Consider the following 12642-nt stretch of genomic DNA (forward strand, 5'->3'; position numbering starts at 1 on the left):
GGGATTAGCCAACTTTTTCTGTAAGGGGCCACATAGTAAATATGTTAGGCTTTGAAGGCCGTAAGTCTTCATTTTCATACTCTTATTTTTTGTTTTCGTTGGTTTGTTTTACAACCTTTTACAACCATGATAAACACTTTTAGCTATGGCGGGTAGGCTGGAGTTTGCTGGTCCCTAGGCTAAAATCTAGGTTAACCTTGTACTTTCCCTGTCCTAGCCCTAGAATCAGCCACTTCTTCAGGAGGCCTTTTACTGGATAATGGTATTTCAAAACCAGAATCTGAGCAACAGGCATGTTTATTGCTACTGGGGTGTCATTGCTATTGGCCCTTTTTGTGAACAAGACTAGAAAATATATATATTTACTCTCACAAATATACACATACATATACATTATTTCTCTATCTGTCATTTCATCTATTTATCTGAAAAACAATGACCCTACTAATACGTCTGATTCCAATCCAACACCACAGGGTTCATTCTGGCCTCTCCCTTTATTTATTTGTAACTCCTTTCTCCGACAGTGAAAGGAGAAAGACTCTTTTTATCCACAGTATTTTTACTTATTTGTTCAATTATAGAATATACATAAAATAGTTTCAGCGTTGCTAACACATACCCCTGTGTAAAACAATGTCAGTAACTAGTGTACAGTTCTTTTTGTTTTTAGCCTTACAGGTTAGAGTCAAAATACTGTTTTCCAATGTTATTTAAGTTTAGTTGTTTTCTTCCCTGTGCTCTTCACATGGTTATGTATTTCATTTATAATACAATTAAGTTCATTTATTACTGTTTGTATTCAATTTTGGGCATCCTTCCAACTTCCTGGTTGATTTTTTAAATCTATCTATCTATATTTATGTGTATGAAGAAGCATTGGTAATTTTTTTAAGTTCCCAGGTTTGGACACTTAAAAAATGTATAGCCAGATTTAACAGCTTGTTATATTTAAGGTAAGGAAGAAGTAGAAGACATAATTTTTGCTCTTAAGGAGGCTATAATCTGGGTAGAAATAAACCCATGTATGTGAATCAAAAAAGGGGCAATTATAAATCAATATAATAATGCCATATATGCTTTATGTAAGATATAGCATAAATCATATAATTATTAAAGGTACAGGGAATGAGTATGATAATCAGAGTATGATGAAATTAAATAAGAAAGACTTCTTGGAACTAAATGATGAATTTTGTCTTAAAAGAAGAGAGGGGCAAAATCATCCTAAAATTGCTATTTCTTTTTTAGATGAAAATCTACAGCTGGTAAACCATGAAGCAAATTCTGTGTCAGTGGATGTTGTTCCTCATGTTGACAACCCAACTTTTGAAGAAGATGAAACTCCTGATCAAGAGACTGCTGTTCGAGAAATTAAATCTTAAAGTCTGTGTCAATAGAAAACTTGAACCGTTAGTAATAACAGAACTGCCAATCAGGGCCTAGTTTCTATTAATAAACTGGATAAATTTAATAAAATAAGAGTGATACTGAAAGTGCAGAGATGACTAATATTATGCTATAGTTAAATGGCTTAAAATATTTAACCTGTTAACTTTTTTCCACAAACTCATTATAATGTTTTTCATAGGCAAGTTTCCTCTCAATAGTGATAGCAACATTTTTAGACATTCAAAACTGTCTTCAAGAAGTCATGTTTTTCATTTATAAGAATTTTCTTATAAAAAACATGTTGCTTTTAAAATGTGGAGTAGCTGTAATCACTTTATTTTATGATAGTATCTTAATGAAAAATACTACTACTTTAGCTTGGGCTATATGTGTCAGGGTTTTTCTCCAGGTGCTTATATTGATCTGGAATTGTAATGTAAAAAGCAGTGCAAACTTAGGCTAGTTCTTCTTGAAATGTCTATTTAAGCTACTTTAAGTTAACAGAACAAGATTAAAGCAAAATATTCATTTTAACTTTTTCTTGTTTTTAAAATTAGGCTGAATGTACTTCATGTGAGTGTCAACCATAGTTTATCAGAGATTATGAACTGAATTGATTGGTATATTAGTGACATCAACTTGACACAAGATTAGACAAAAAGGTTCCTTATAAAAATACTGTGTAACTATTTCTCAAACTTGTGGGATTTTTCAAAAGCACAGTATATGAATCATCATACTGTTTGAAAATGGTAATGACAGAGTAAGTAACACTAATATTGGTCTTTGTGCATGAATTAGTCTACAGAAAAAAATGTTCTGTAAAATTAGTCTGTTGAAAATGTTTTCCAAACAATGTTACTTTGCAAATTGAGTTTATGTTTGACCTAAATGGGCTAAAATTACATTAGATAAACTAAAATTCTGTCCATGTAACTATAAATTTTGTGAATGCATTTTCCTGGTGTTTGAAAAAGAAGCAGGGGAGAATTCCAGGTGCCTTAATACAAAGTTTGAAGCTTCATCCACCAAAGTTAAATAGAGCTATTTAAAAATGCACTTTATTTGTACTCTGTGTGGCTTATCTTTTGTTTTAGAATTTTGTTCAAATTCTAGCAGAATTTAGGCAAAAATAAAACAGACATGTATTTTTGTTTGCTGAATGGATGAAACCATTGCATTCTTGTACGCTGATTTGAAATGCTGTAAATATGTCCAGATTTGTATTGATTCTCTTTAAATATAAAATGTAAATAAAATATTCCAATAAACGTTTGTGTCTGGTGTTAGTTTAACTGTCTGTATTAGGATGTTTCTTGTGTCACTATAAAGGAATACCTGAGACTGGGTAATATATAAAGAAAACAGGATTAACTGGCTCATGGTTTTGTAAGCTGTATAGTAAGCATGGGGCCAACATCTGCTCCACTTCTGGTAAGGGCCTCAGGAAGTTTACAATCATGATGTGAAGGTTAAGTGGAAGGAAACACACGACATGGCAAGAGCAGGAGGAAGACAGAGAGAAGCAAGATGTCCCAGACTCTTAAACAAGCAGATCTTGCATGAACTGAGTGAGAACTCACTTATCACCAAGGGGATGATACTAAATCATTCATGAGAGATCCACCCCCATGATCCAATCGCCCCCACTAGGCCTCACCCCCAACACTGAGAATCACATTTCAACATGAGATTTGGAAGGAACAAATATCCAAACCTTATCACTGTCCATACACTAACTTTTCTCATATAATATGTCTGGATTTGGGAGGTAAGAAAATGGTTGGATGTAAATGGTCATTTATCTATTTGATCAATAAACACTAAAACTTTAGTATGATATATTTACATATTACATAGAGAGGAATGGATACCATTGTAGTATCATTCAACTTACCAGGAGTTATTGTTAAATGTCAGCAAGGTAAAAAGAGGTTGACCAGTAATAATATAACATTAAAATAGACCTTGATGCCAGTCCATCTTCATGCTATCAATGACATAGGAGCTTTTATTACCTTAAAGTGTTTCTTCAGCCTTCTCTTTGGCAGTGTGATTGTCAGTATGCTGTTAATGAATTAAGTGCATCTTTCTTTTGTCAAGCATGTTAAGAATACACAGATGCCTGGAACGCCTCAGCACTATGATTATCAAACCAGGTACATGTGTCTTATGTGACGATATGCCGGGGACAGGGGTGGATGTGTGATGCCTATATTCTTGCCATATAATCTTAGAGAGTTAACCTTTTTTCAAGTTTTGTGGGACTTCTTTTGGAGCATTTTTAAGTGTTTTTTAAATTTTTAAATGTTGTACTGGAGTATAATCTACCCGTTGTAAATATATCATTGGAATATGTTTAGCAAATGTGTAGATATGTACAACTATTACCACAATCCAGTTTTAGAACATTCCATCACCCCAAAACATCCCCTCATGCCCATTTACAGTCAGTTCCCCCTCCCATTCCCAGCCCCACACTAACACCAATCTGCTTTCTGTCTCTATAGATTTGTCTATTGTGGACATTTCATATAAATGGAATCATACATTATATGGCCTTTTGTGACTGGCTTCTTCCCCTTAGCATAATGTTTTCAAGGTTCCTCCATGTTGTAGCATATATCAGTATTTCATTTTCCTTGCTGAGCAATATTCTATTGTATGGATATACCACTTGTGGCTATCCATTCAACAATTAATGAACCCTTGGACTATTCTTTTTGGCCATTATGGATGGATAATGCTGCTATGCACATTCACATACAAGTATTTGTGTAGATATATGTTTTAGATTCTCTTGGTTATAAACCAAGGTGAGAAATTCCATAACACTTGTGAATTTTCTTCCTGTTATTATCGTTTGATATTCTTTAGCTTGAGCATCAGACTTGATGCTACACTCTCACATCATAGTAAAAATATAAGCTGGTGTTTTTTAACAGTGGCAGTAACATTCGTATGTCTATGGAGTCTCCAACTTAAGAAGGGTTTTCACAGTTTATTTGTAAGTTTAATGGAACCCAGGTTGTGTTATCTTATAAATAAGAATATACATGGTTCCCAAGTCAATCAGTAAAAATATATTTAGAGATACAATTGGAATGCTAGGAAGATTCCTTCCCCCACCTACATCTAGTTTCTGTTCACTTATGAAACATTTAAGTTCTAAAATGTCTGGAAAAATGTTATCACCTTAGGCTGTAACAAATTTTGAGTTATTTACCTTGTTCATTGCTTTCGTTTGTAGTTAATTTTTTATATTTTTAAACATTGAACAATATAAAATTTAAATAAATATACTACACGAGACTTAAAAGAAATTCATTATTATGATGGACACTTTGACCTCCAGAGATAAATGTTCATTATCCTCTACCGTCAGAGCTAATGTGAAATGTCTGAGAAACACTATCCACTAGTTCTCAACCTTTTTCTACATCAACAGTCTCATTAATGTGGTACATTAATAGGCATACCTAGACTGATAGTTAAGAGAGTAGTATAGATAAATAGGATTTAGCATGGAAGGTTAGTGGCAATTTCCCCTTCTACTTGTAATACCAACTGATATCCCACATCTAAACCACAGCCTTAGAAAACTAAATGGTCCTGTGCTGTTATAAACATTATTTTTGGAGGGGGTAACAGGGTCTCACTCTGTCACCCAGGCTGGAGTGCAGTGGTGCAATCTCGGCTCACTGCAACCTGTGCCTCCCAGGCTCAAGCAATCCTTCCACCTCAGCCTAGCAAGTAGCTGGGACTACAAGCACGCATCACCATGCCAGGCTAATTTTTGTACTTTTTGTAGAGACAGGCATGTTCTCTTGGCATGTTCCTCAAACTGGTCTCAAACTCCTGAGCTCAAGCAATCCACCCGCTTTTCAACCTCCCAAAATGCGGGGATTACAGTCGCGAGCCACCGCACCCGGCCCCTGTCATAAACCTTTTTAAAAAGGGGGAAGGGATTGCATTGGGAGTTATACCTGATGTAAATGACAAGTTGATGGGTGCTGACGAGTTGATGGGTGCAGCACAGCAACATGGCACAAGTATACATATGTAACAAACCTGCACGTTATGCACATGTACCCTAGAACTTAAAGTATAATAATAAAAAAAAATTTTTTTTAAAGCAATTCAGTGATCTAAAATTCATTAATAGCCTATTTTTTAAGAAGATATCTATGTGGGTCTTAATAGAAATATGAGTACCCCCAATTTGTTGTAGAGTTTGATTTTCAAATACCTAATTTGCTTTAAATCAGTGCACCTAAAACGTTAATATGCCTACAAGTTACTTGGGGATCTTGTTTAAATGCACATTCCAGTTCAGCAGGTGTAGAAGGAAGTATGAGATTCGGAATTTCTAGCAAGCTCCAGGGTGATGCAAATGTTGCTGGTCTGGGGTCCACACTTTCAGTAGCAAAGCTTTAAATGGCTCTCCTGTAGCAGTAGTCCACCTGTTTTGAATCTTACTGCTTCTAAACTAGCTGCAGACTGCAAAAAAGTATAAGGTAAGCTAGTGATATTCCTTTCAAAAAAGCCAGTAAAATCCTGAGTGACAGCTCCAGTCTTTCCATAGCTCAGAGTTTGGAATTGCTATTTGGGGTTTCCAAATACCTTTTCTTATAGGTGTTTGAGGCTCTTAGAAGGCTGAGTCAGCTGAAAAACTGATCTTCAGAAAAATGAGGTATTATTTATCTCTACATGGTGTATTATTGGGTCTGTTAATATGTGGCTTGGATAAGTCAGAAAACAAGAATGGAAGCAGACAGATGAGTTGGGAAGCTATATTATCATATGGCAGGAAAGTGTTGTGAGGCTAATCTAAAGCCATAGAAAAAGAAGTAGAGGAGTGTGTGTTTGTGTGTGTGCGTGTGAAAGAGAGAGAGAGACAGAGAGAGAGAGACTGACGGACCAATGGACTGACCGACCAAGTTCTTACCTTCAGTGTTTTGGTAATCAGTGGCCTTTGAACTAGGAAACCTAGTAGGAGAAACATCAACCAGGGGGAATATTGGAAAAATAAGTTTGGCTTTGAACATGTTGTATTTGAAGTAACTATGGACCATATGCATAAGCAATATACTGTCATGGTTTGTAATCAGACAAATCTAGGTTCAAATTCCAGCTTTGCCGTTTATTTAGCTATATGATCTTAAGCAAATTACTTCTCTGAGCCTCCTTTCCTTCATTCGTAAAGTAAGCATGTAAAAATGTGTAAGCTTATTAATGAAAATTAAATGACATAATACATATACAGAACCAGTACAGCACCAGTACAGTACCAGCAATGCAGTGTGCAATCCCAGTCCTCCTTCCCCAATTTATATTGACATTGAATAGAGTGGCACGCTCTGTTTTTTAAGGTGCTTCTAGGAAAATACTTTTATTTGCAAGGGTGTGAAATAAGTTATGATCAAGCCAAAAATTTAGATCACATAAGCAATTTAATTAGAAAAAAATGTTTACATAATCGGTGAAATGTTTACTTACAAAAGTTGGAGCTCTCTAAATGCCCTGCTGTAAGCCAAAAGTGGGCCTGATCCTGTAACAGGGAGCATGTGGGAATACCTGGATGAAGTTGCAGAGTAAACAGGTAGAAAAACCATCCAGTTCTGGATAGCCTTTGACACACTGTAACCTTTAAGGTTATTGGAAAAGAATGTGGTTTGATGGGGAAGGAAGTAAAAAGAGGAAGGAAAAGTAAAAAAGAATGGAAGACATCTCTCAACGTTTGTTACATTTACTGATCTTTCTCCAGGAAGAGAAGAAGAAATTACCTCCCTTAGTACACATTCAAATTGCGAAGACTTTTCCCAAAGATACATTACAGTCTGGACTCCGAAAGGATTATCTCTTTCCAAACTGTCCAGATAGCTGCCTTGGGACTACTTACTGCCATTTAGTAGAAGAGAATCCCAGATTGCCCCTTTTCTCATTCACAAGAAAAATCCCTGCTTGGAGCACACGCCTGTCTCACTCGAGATGGCTCACATCTTGGAAGGTTACCCCAGAGACGCTCCTCCAGGGCAGAGTTCCTTGGCTTGGCATCTGCGTGTGCCCCACCCCATTTTTTTTTTTTTTTTTTTTTTTAATCCACATGGCTTTGAGGCTGTGTTCTCAAAACAGCTTGCCAAGAGCCCCTTGCTTATACATTGCCTCCCAACTCCTTCCTCCCTCTAAACTTGTTTTCACTTTTAGTGCACTCTTTAATTCCGGTGGACTTAGTTATTGCAATAAATAAAAACATCTCTCAAATATTTCCTCACAGCGATATCATGCAAATTACTGACCTCATTCACCTTAGTGTTCAAACCGCTGCGCGTCATTGCCAAGATACAAAGAGGTAAAGGTTGCTCCCAAAGGGATTTTTTTTTTCTTAAGAGTTTAAGAAAGAAAAAAAAAATGCTCATAAATTGTTTAGGTTCCAAAATAGGAAGTTGGACAAGAGATTTTCTGTGGTTCATTACAGTAGTTTAATAAGCAGATAGGGGCGACAGTGAAGGAAAAGAGGGGTGCACGGAGTGAAGAAAATGCGTGGCTTCTGGAAATGTTATGTTCTTCCTATACAACCAAAAAGAGCTTAATCTAGGCATGAATTTTGGATTTAGAGAAGGAATTGTATCACTGACTGTGTGACCTTGGATAAGTTCCCTCACCCGACAGTGCTTTCCTTTATTAATGTGCAAAGCGGGGACGAATGTCTACTTCGCAAGACTGCTGTGAGGATTACGTGAGATCGCCTGAGTTTATTGTGAGAACTCATTAAGTGTTAGTTGTTGCTACTGCTGCTTCCTGGAATGAGCCGATATTCCAAAATTCCAGAAACTTTGTTTTCTACAGTTTAATGCCTTCGGCTGTAAAACGATAAAAAGAAGCAACACCTTTACACCTGGAACTCACTTATTTGAACCAAAAAAACGCTTTAAACTTCAGATAGGTAAAACACACTTAACTGGTGGCTGGGACCCGCTTTGAAAGCACCCCCACCCATTCTCACCCCAGTGTATTGTGGGAAGCGTAGTCCCATGTTCCAGTTGCGTGAGCACAGAAAAGCGCGTAGGAAACTACAACTCCCAAGAGGTAAAGAAGCGGGACTATTTCCCAGTCTGGCGGTAGCGCTGTGGGAGGGAATTGGCAATCTCTATGCCTACGTGGGAGAGAAGGGAGGGTTGGGGGAAGCGTGGAAAACCTGAACCTGAGCTGCTGTCGCCTGAGGAAGATTTGGTAGGAGGAGAAGCAGAGGGGAAGAGACGGGTTGAGGGTGAGGCGAGGAGGGCATCTAGGTCACTGCTCCCGGGGGGCACAAAGTTCGCGATGTGGCTGAAGCCTGAGGAAGTGCTTCTGAAAAATGCGCTGAAGCTGTGGCTGATGGAAAGGTCCAACGACTACTTCGTGCTGCAGCGGCGTCGGGGCTACGGGGAGGAAGGCGGAGGGGGGCTCACAGGTAAGCTGTGGCCACCCTACCTGCCTCTGGGCTGTCTTCGCTGTTACTTAAAAGGTGGCGAGGACAACAGTTACTCGTACCGGTTTCCCTATCCTAAATCGTGGGCGGAGGGACTGGGGTTCTTTTCCCGACACCACCTTTCCGCCACCACCTCCAAGTCCTGAGAATGTCTCACTGGACGACGAGTTGCTCTTTGGTTGGGACAGGTGAAGGGAGGAGCGCGGTTCTTTCTGAGGCCAAGGAAGAAACGGGCACCTACCTTGTCGCTTCCCATGGGGGGAGGGGGACTGATGACGAGTGTTAGACCTAGACAGGTCGCATTTAGGCTGGTGACAGGGGCCAGTTCGCAGTTGTGAACTTAACTTTTCTCACAGAGCCCATACTGATCATCAGCACCCTGGGGAGTTTAAGTGTATGGGGGATGGGATGGAGTGGGGACGCGGGGATGGTTCGGAGAAAGGGAGGCGCCCCATCACATCCTGAGAAATAGACATCAAAAGAAAGATTAGGGAGGAGGGAGAACTGGAGTCAGGGGAGGTGGAGGGTTAGGCTCAGAATTGCTGACCTCTCCCAATTTAGCATCTTTTACTTTGTCTCCAAGTTTTAAATCTTTGGGATTCCCTCTCAAAGTCTGTTAACAATGTCGTAATAAATTAATCTCTTGAGTGTCTGGTGCTGCCCCTTCATTCAAAGCTGTGATTGTAAGCCAGACGGTAAGAGTTTAACTCTTCCTGTCTAACCCACCCTGACCCCAATTCTTAAAAACTGTTTTTTTGGCCAAATATTTAAAGTTTCCAAAGAATGTTATTTTGAGACCACTCATCTTGGGTAGGGACATTTAAAGTTTTGGACGTTGGGAAAACAAGAGCTCTTTTTCTAATCAATCTCTAATTTGGTATTGTGACCTTGAAGTGGTGGACCAGGCAGCGTGATGTAATGGAAAGAGGGAAGAGTCCTTTCCTTCCAAGAGTCCCCAAAAGATGGGACTGCATTTTAGTCCCATCCTACTCTCTTACTTGTTGGATGACATTCCTCAAATTCTTTCATTTACTCAACCTTAAGCACCTACTGTGTGCCACAAGGTTCACAAGATTCAGTTCCTTGGCTTTGCAGTGCTTATAATCTGGATAAGAAGGGTGGGATGGGCTAAGGGAAAAAGAAGACCAACTAGTAAACTAGGCAAGTTATAATTCATGGAGGAGATGACCTTGCTTTTTCTCTCTTGGAAAATGGTGCCTATCTCACAAAGTTGAGAGGATCAAACGAAAAATAATGGCAACAAATCAATGTATGTCGTTAAGATGGTGATAAACATATGCTGTTATTTCGTTTTCAAGCCACTCCCAGGGTGCAAAGAATTCTGAGGTTCTACAGGACATTTTTTAAAATTTTGCTAGACCTATTAATCTTACCCAACTTCTAAAAAGGCCCTCTTGAAGATATGGCAACAAAAATTGCCCTGTTAAATGTGACATTTTGTCATTTTCTAATTTTTAAAAATTACAAGTGCTATTTTACAGAAGAGTCTTTCCATTTAGTAGATGCAGATATTTTTCAGATCAAAATTTTAGAATTGATGTTCATAATTACCCAGTGACATAAATTATTCTCTTGAGTCCATTGAGAATAGTTTAGGAAATATTTAAAATATATTTCAGCCTGGGCATGGTGGTTTAGGCCTGTAATTCCAGCACTTTGGGAGGCTGAGGCAGGTGGATCGCTTGAGACCAGGAGTTCAAGACCAGCCTGGACAACATGACAAAACCCATCTCTACAAAAAAGACTAAAATTAGCCGGCCATGTGGCCCCAGCTACTGGAGAGACGGAAGTGAGAGGATGGCTTGAGCCTGGGAGATCAAGGCTACAGGGCCACTGCACTCCAGCCTGGACAACAGAGGGAGACTCTTCTCAAAAAAAAAAAAAAAAAATAGATTTTATATCCTGTGTTACAGCCTCAGGAATAGTCTTATAATTTATTTTTGTTCCTCATAATAAAACTGTGCTCCTTTAAGTAGGTAAATCAAATTCTTGAAAATGTAATCACTGTAATGTAGTATTACATGGTTTTTAAACTTGTTGCAAGTTTCCTTTAAACAATCACTCCTTGTTTTCTGTGTTTGATTTTTTCATTTGACATGCTTTTTTTTTTTTTTTTTTTTTGAGGCAGGGTCTCTCACTCTGTCGCCCAGGCTGGAGGGCAGTGATAGAGACGTGATTATAGCTGACAGCAGCGTGGAACTCCTAGGCTCAAGTGATCTTCCCACCTCAGCCTCTGGGGTAGCTAGGACTTCAGGTACAAGCCACTAAACCTGGGTAATTTAATTTTTTTTTTTTTTTAAGAGACAGGCTGTGTTGCCCAGGCACGGTCTTGAGCTCCTGGCCTTAGGATCCTCCCACCTTGGTCTCCCAAATGACTGGGATTGGGATTACAGGAATGAGCCACCTCACCCAGCTTGACATGCTTTCTTCTTAAAGCGTGGACCAACTGCACTAGTTTACCTCTATCCTGCCCACTCCATTTACTAGTTCCCATAGTCTAGAATAAGAGGAATTTGTCTGAAGAAATAAACTAAGATTTCTACCACATATATATGTTGTGACTAGTGATATCCCCATTCATTTAGTGGTCAGTTTATATCTCTTCATGATTATTTTACCTGTGGTATTGACAAGGTGCTTGAAATTACCACATGAGAGCTACCACTGTAATTCCATGTAAATTAAACAAAATGGATCAGAAAGGAACAAAGAGGTGCTTTTAAGGTTCATTTGGTTCTTTTTTGTCCAGAGCAAAAGTGTGTGCTGATTTTCCTGACTGCTCAATTACAGTATTCTTACTTAAAATCATGAAGCCAAAAGCTTTGTTGTGCTTTAACACAAATCCACATTTGGATTAGCTCTCACAGGAGCTTAACTGTGTGCCAGCATAAGTTTGCCTCTGTGCATTTTGTTTGCTAAAATCCAGTGTTACGTGCTATCCCTTTAAAAGATTAGTTTGCATTTTGTTTAATGAAGAAATGATAATGATCATCTAGAAATGTTAATGGTTATACTTTAAGATTTCATTTCTTTGCCATATGATAGTTGGCGGTAATCACCAGCAATGTAGTGACTTTAAGTGTGGACTTGATAAAGTTAGTTGACTCCATTTTTTTTCTAATAATGGAATAGCAGCCACAGAGAACCCAAGGATTATTAAAACAAGAGATGAGTTTTGAAGTTAGAATTCTGAGGTACCTCTTAAATTTTTGAAATACTTCTAGTGGATATCTGATAGATTACTGACCATTTGCCTAACTTTATCTTACTTAATTGTTCTGGCTCACAGCAGGATGGAATATCTTGTGGAAATTTTTGTTATGCATAAGCTGTTTTATAGATAAAGCGATTTTCCTTCATTTAGAGAAATAATTTACTCTTCTGGATTTTACGGTCCCCTTATGTTATCTCTTGCTTCTCCCAGCTAATAACGACTCTTCTGTGGCACCTACATTTAGCACCTGGTTTTATATAGAGTTAAAACTAACTTATGAATATTTGTCTTATTAAGCACAAATCAATTTGCTTTGCTTGGCAGATGGGAACTACTACATGAATGGAGCTATGGGGCTACGTTCTACTAAGTACTCTAGTATATGGGATTTAGGAAGGTCTGCCAATCAGGAAGCCTTCATATAGGTAGTTTTTAAAGAGTATTTTACTTTTGAATTTTCCATATCTGAATAGTGTAAGCAGGTTCTTGGGTGTTAGATTGATAAGCTCCCTCAGTAGACCTTTTTTGTGTGGTATAGAATAAA

The 12642-nt window shown here is 38.2% G+C and overlaps 2 protein-coding genes across 3 annotated transcripts in view; both read left to right on the forward strand.

Annotated features, from left to right (window-relative positions):
* Window positions 1-2663, forward strand: part of RNF128 (ring finger protein 128) — a 99798-nt gene extending 97135 nt beyond the window's left edge. For both annotated transcript variants that reach the window (XM_005594285.5, XM_005594284.5), the window contains exon 7: window positions 1252-2663. In XM_005594285.5, coding sequence (XP_005594342.3) covers window positions 1252-1385 — 134 coding nt within the window. In that variant the 3' untranslated portion in view covers window positions 1386-2663. The remainder of the gene's footprint in view (window positions 1-1251) is intronic.
* A 5889-nt stretch (window positions 2664-8552) lies between these two features.
* The window catches only part of TBC1D8B (TBC1 domain family member 8B), a 64810-nt gene continuing 60720 nt past the window's right edge, over window positions 8553-12642 (forward strand). The window contains exon 1 of the mRNA XM_005594287.5: window positions 8553-8845. Within this exon, the coding sequence (XP_005594344.4) occupies window positions 8716-8845 (130 nt within the window). The 5' untranslated portion in view covers window positions 8553-8715. The remainder of the gene's footprint in view (window positions 8846-12642) is intronic.

Source organism: Macaca fascicularis, chromosome X (assembly GCF_037993035.2).
Source record: "Macaca fascicularis isolate 582-1 chromosome X, T2T-MFA8v1.1".
Classification (NCBI taxonomy): Eukaryota; Metazoa; Chordata; class Mammalia; order Primates; family Cercopithecidae; genus Macaca; species Macaca fascicularis.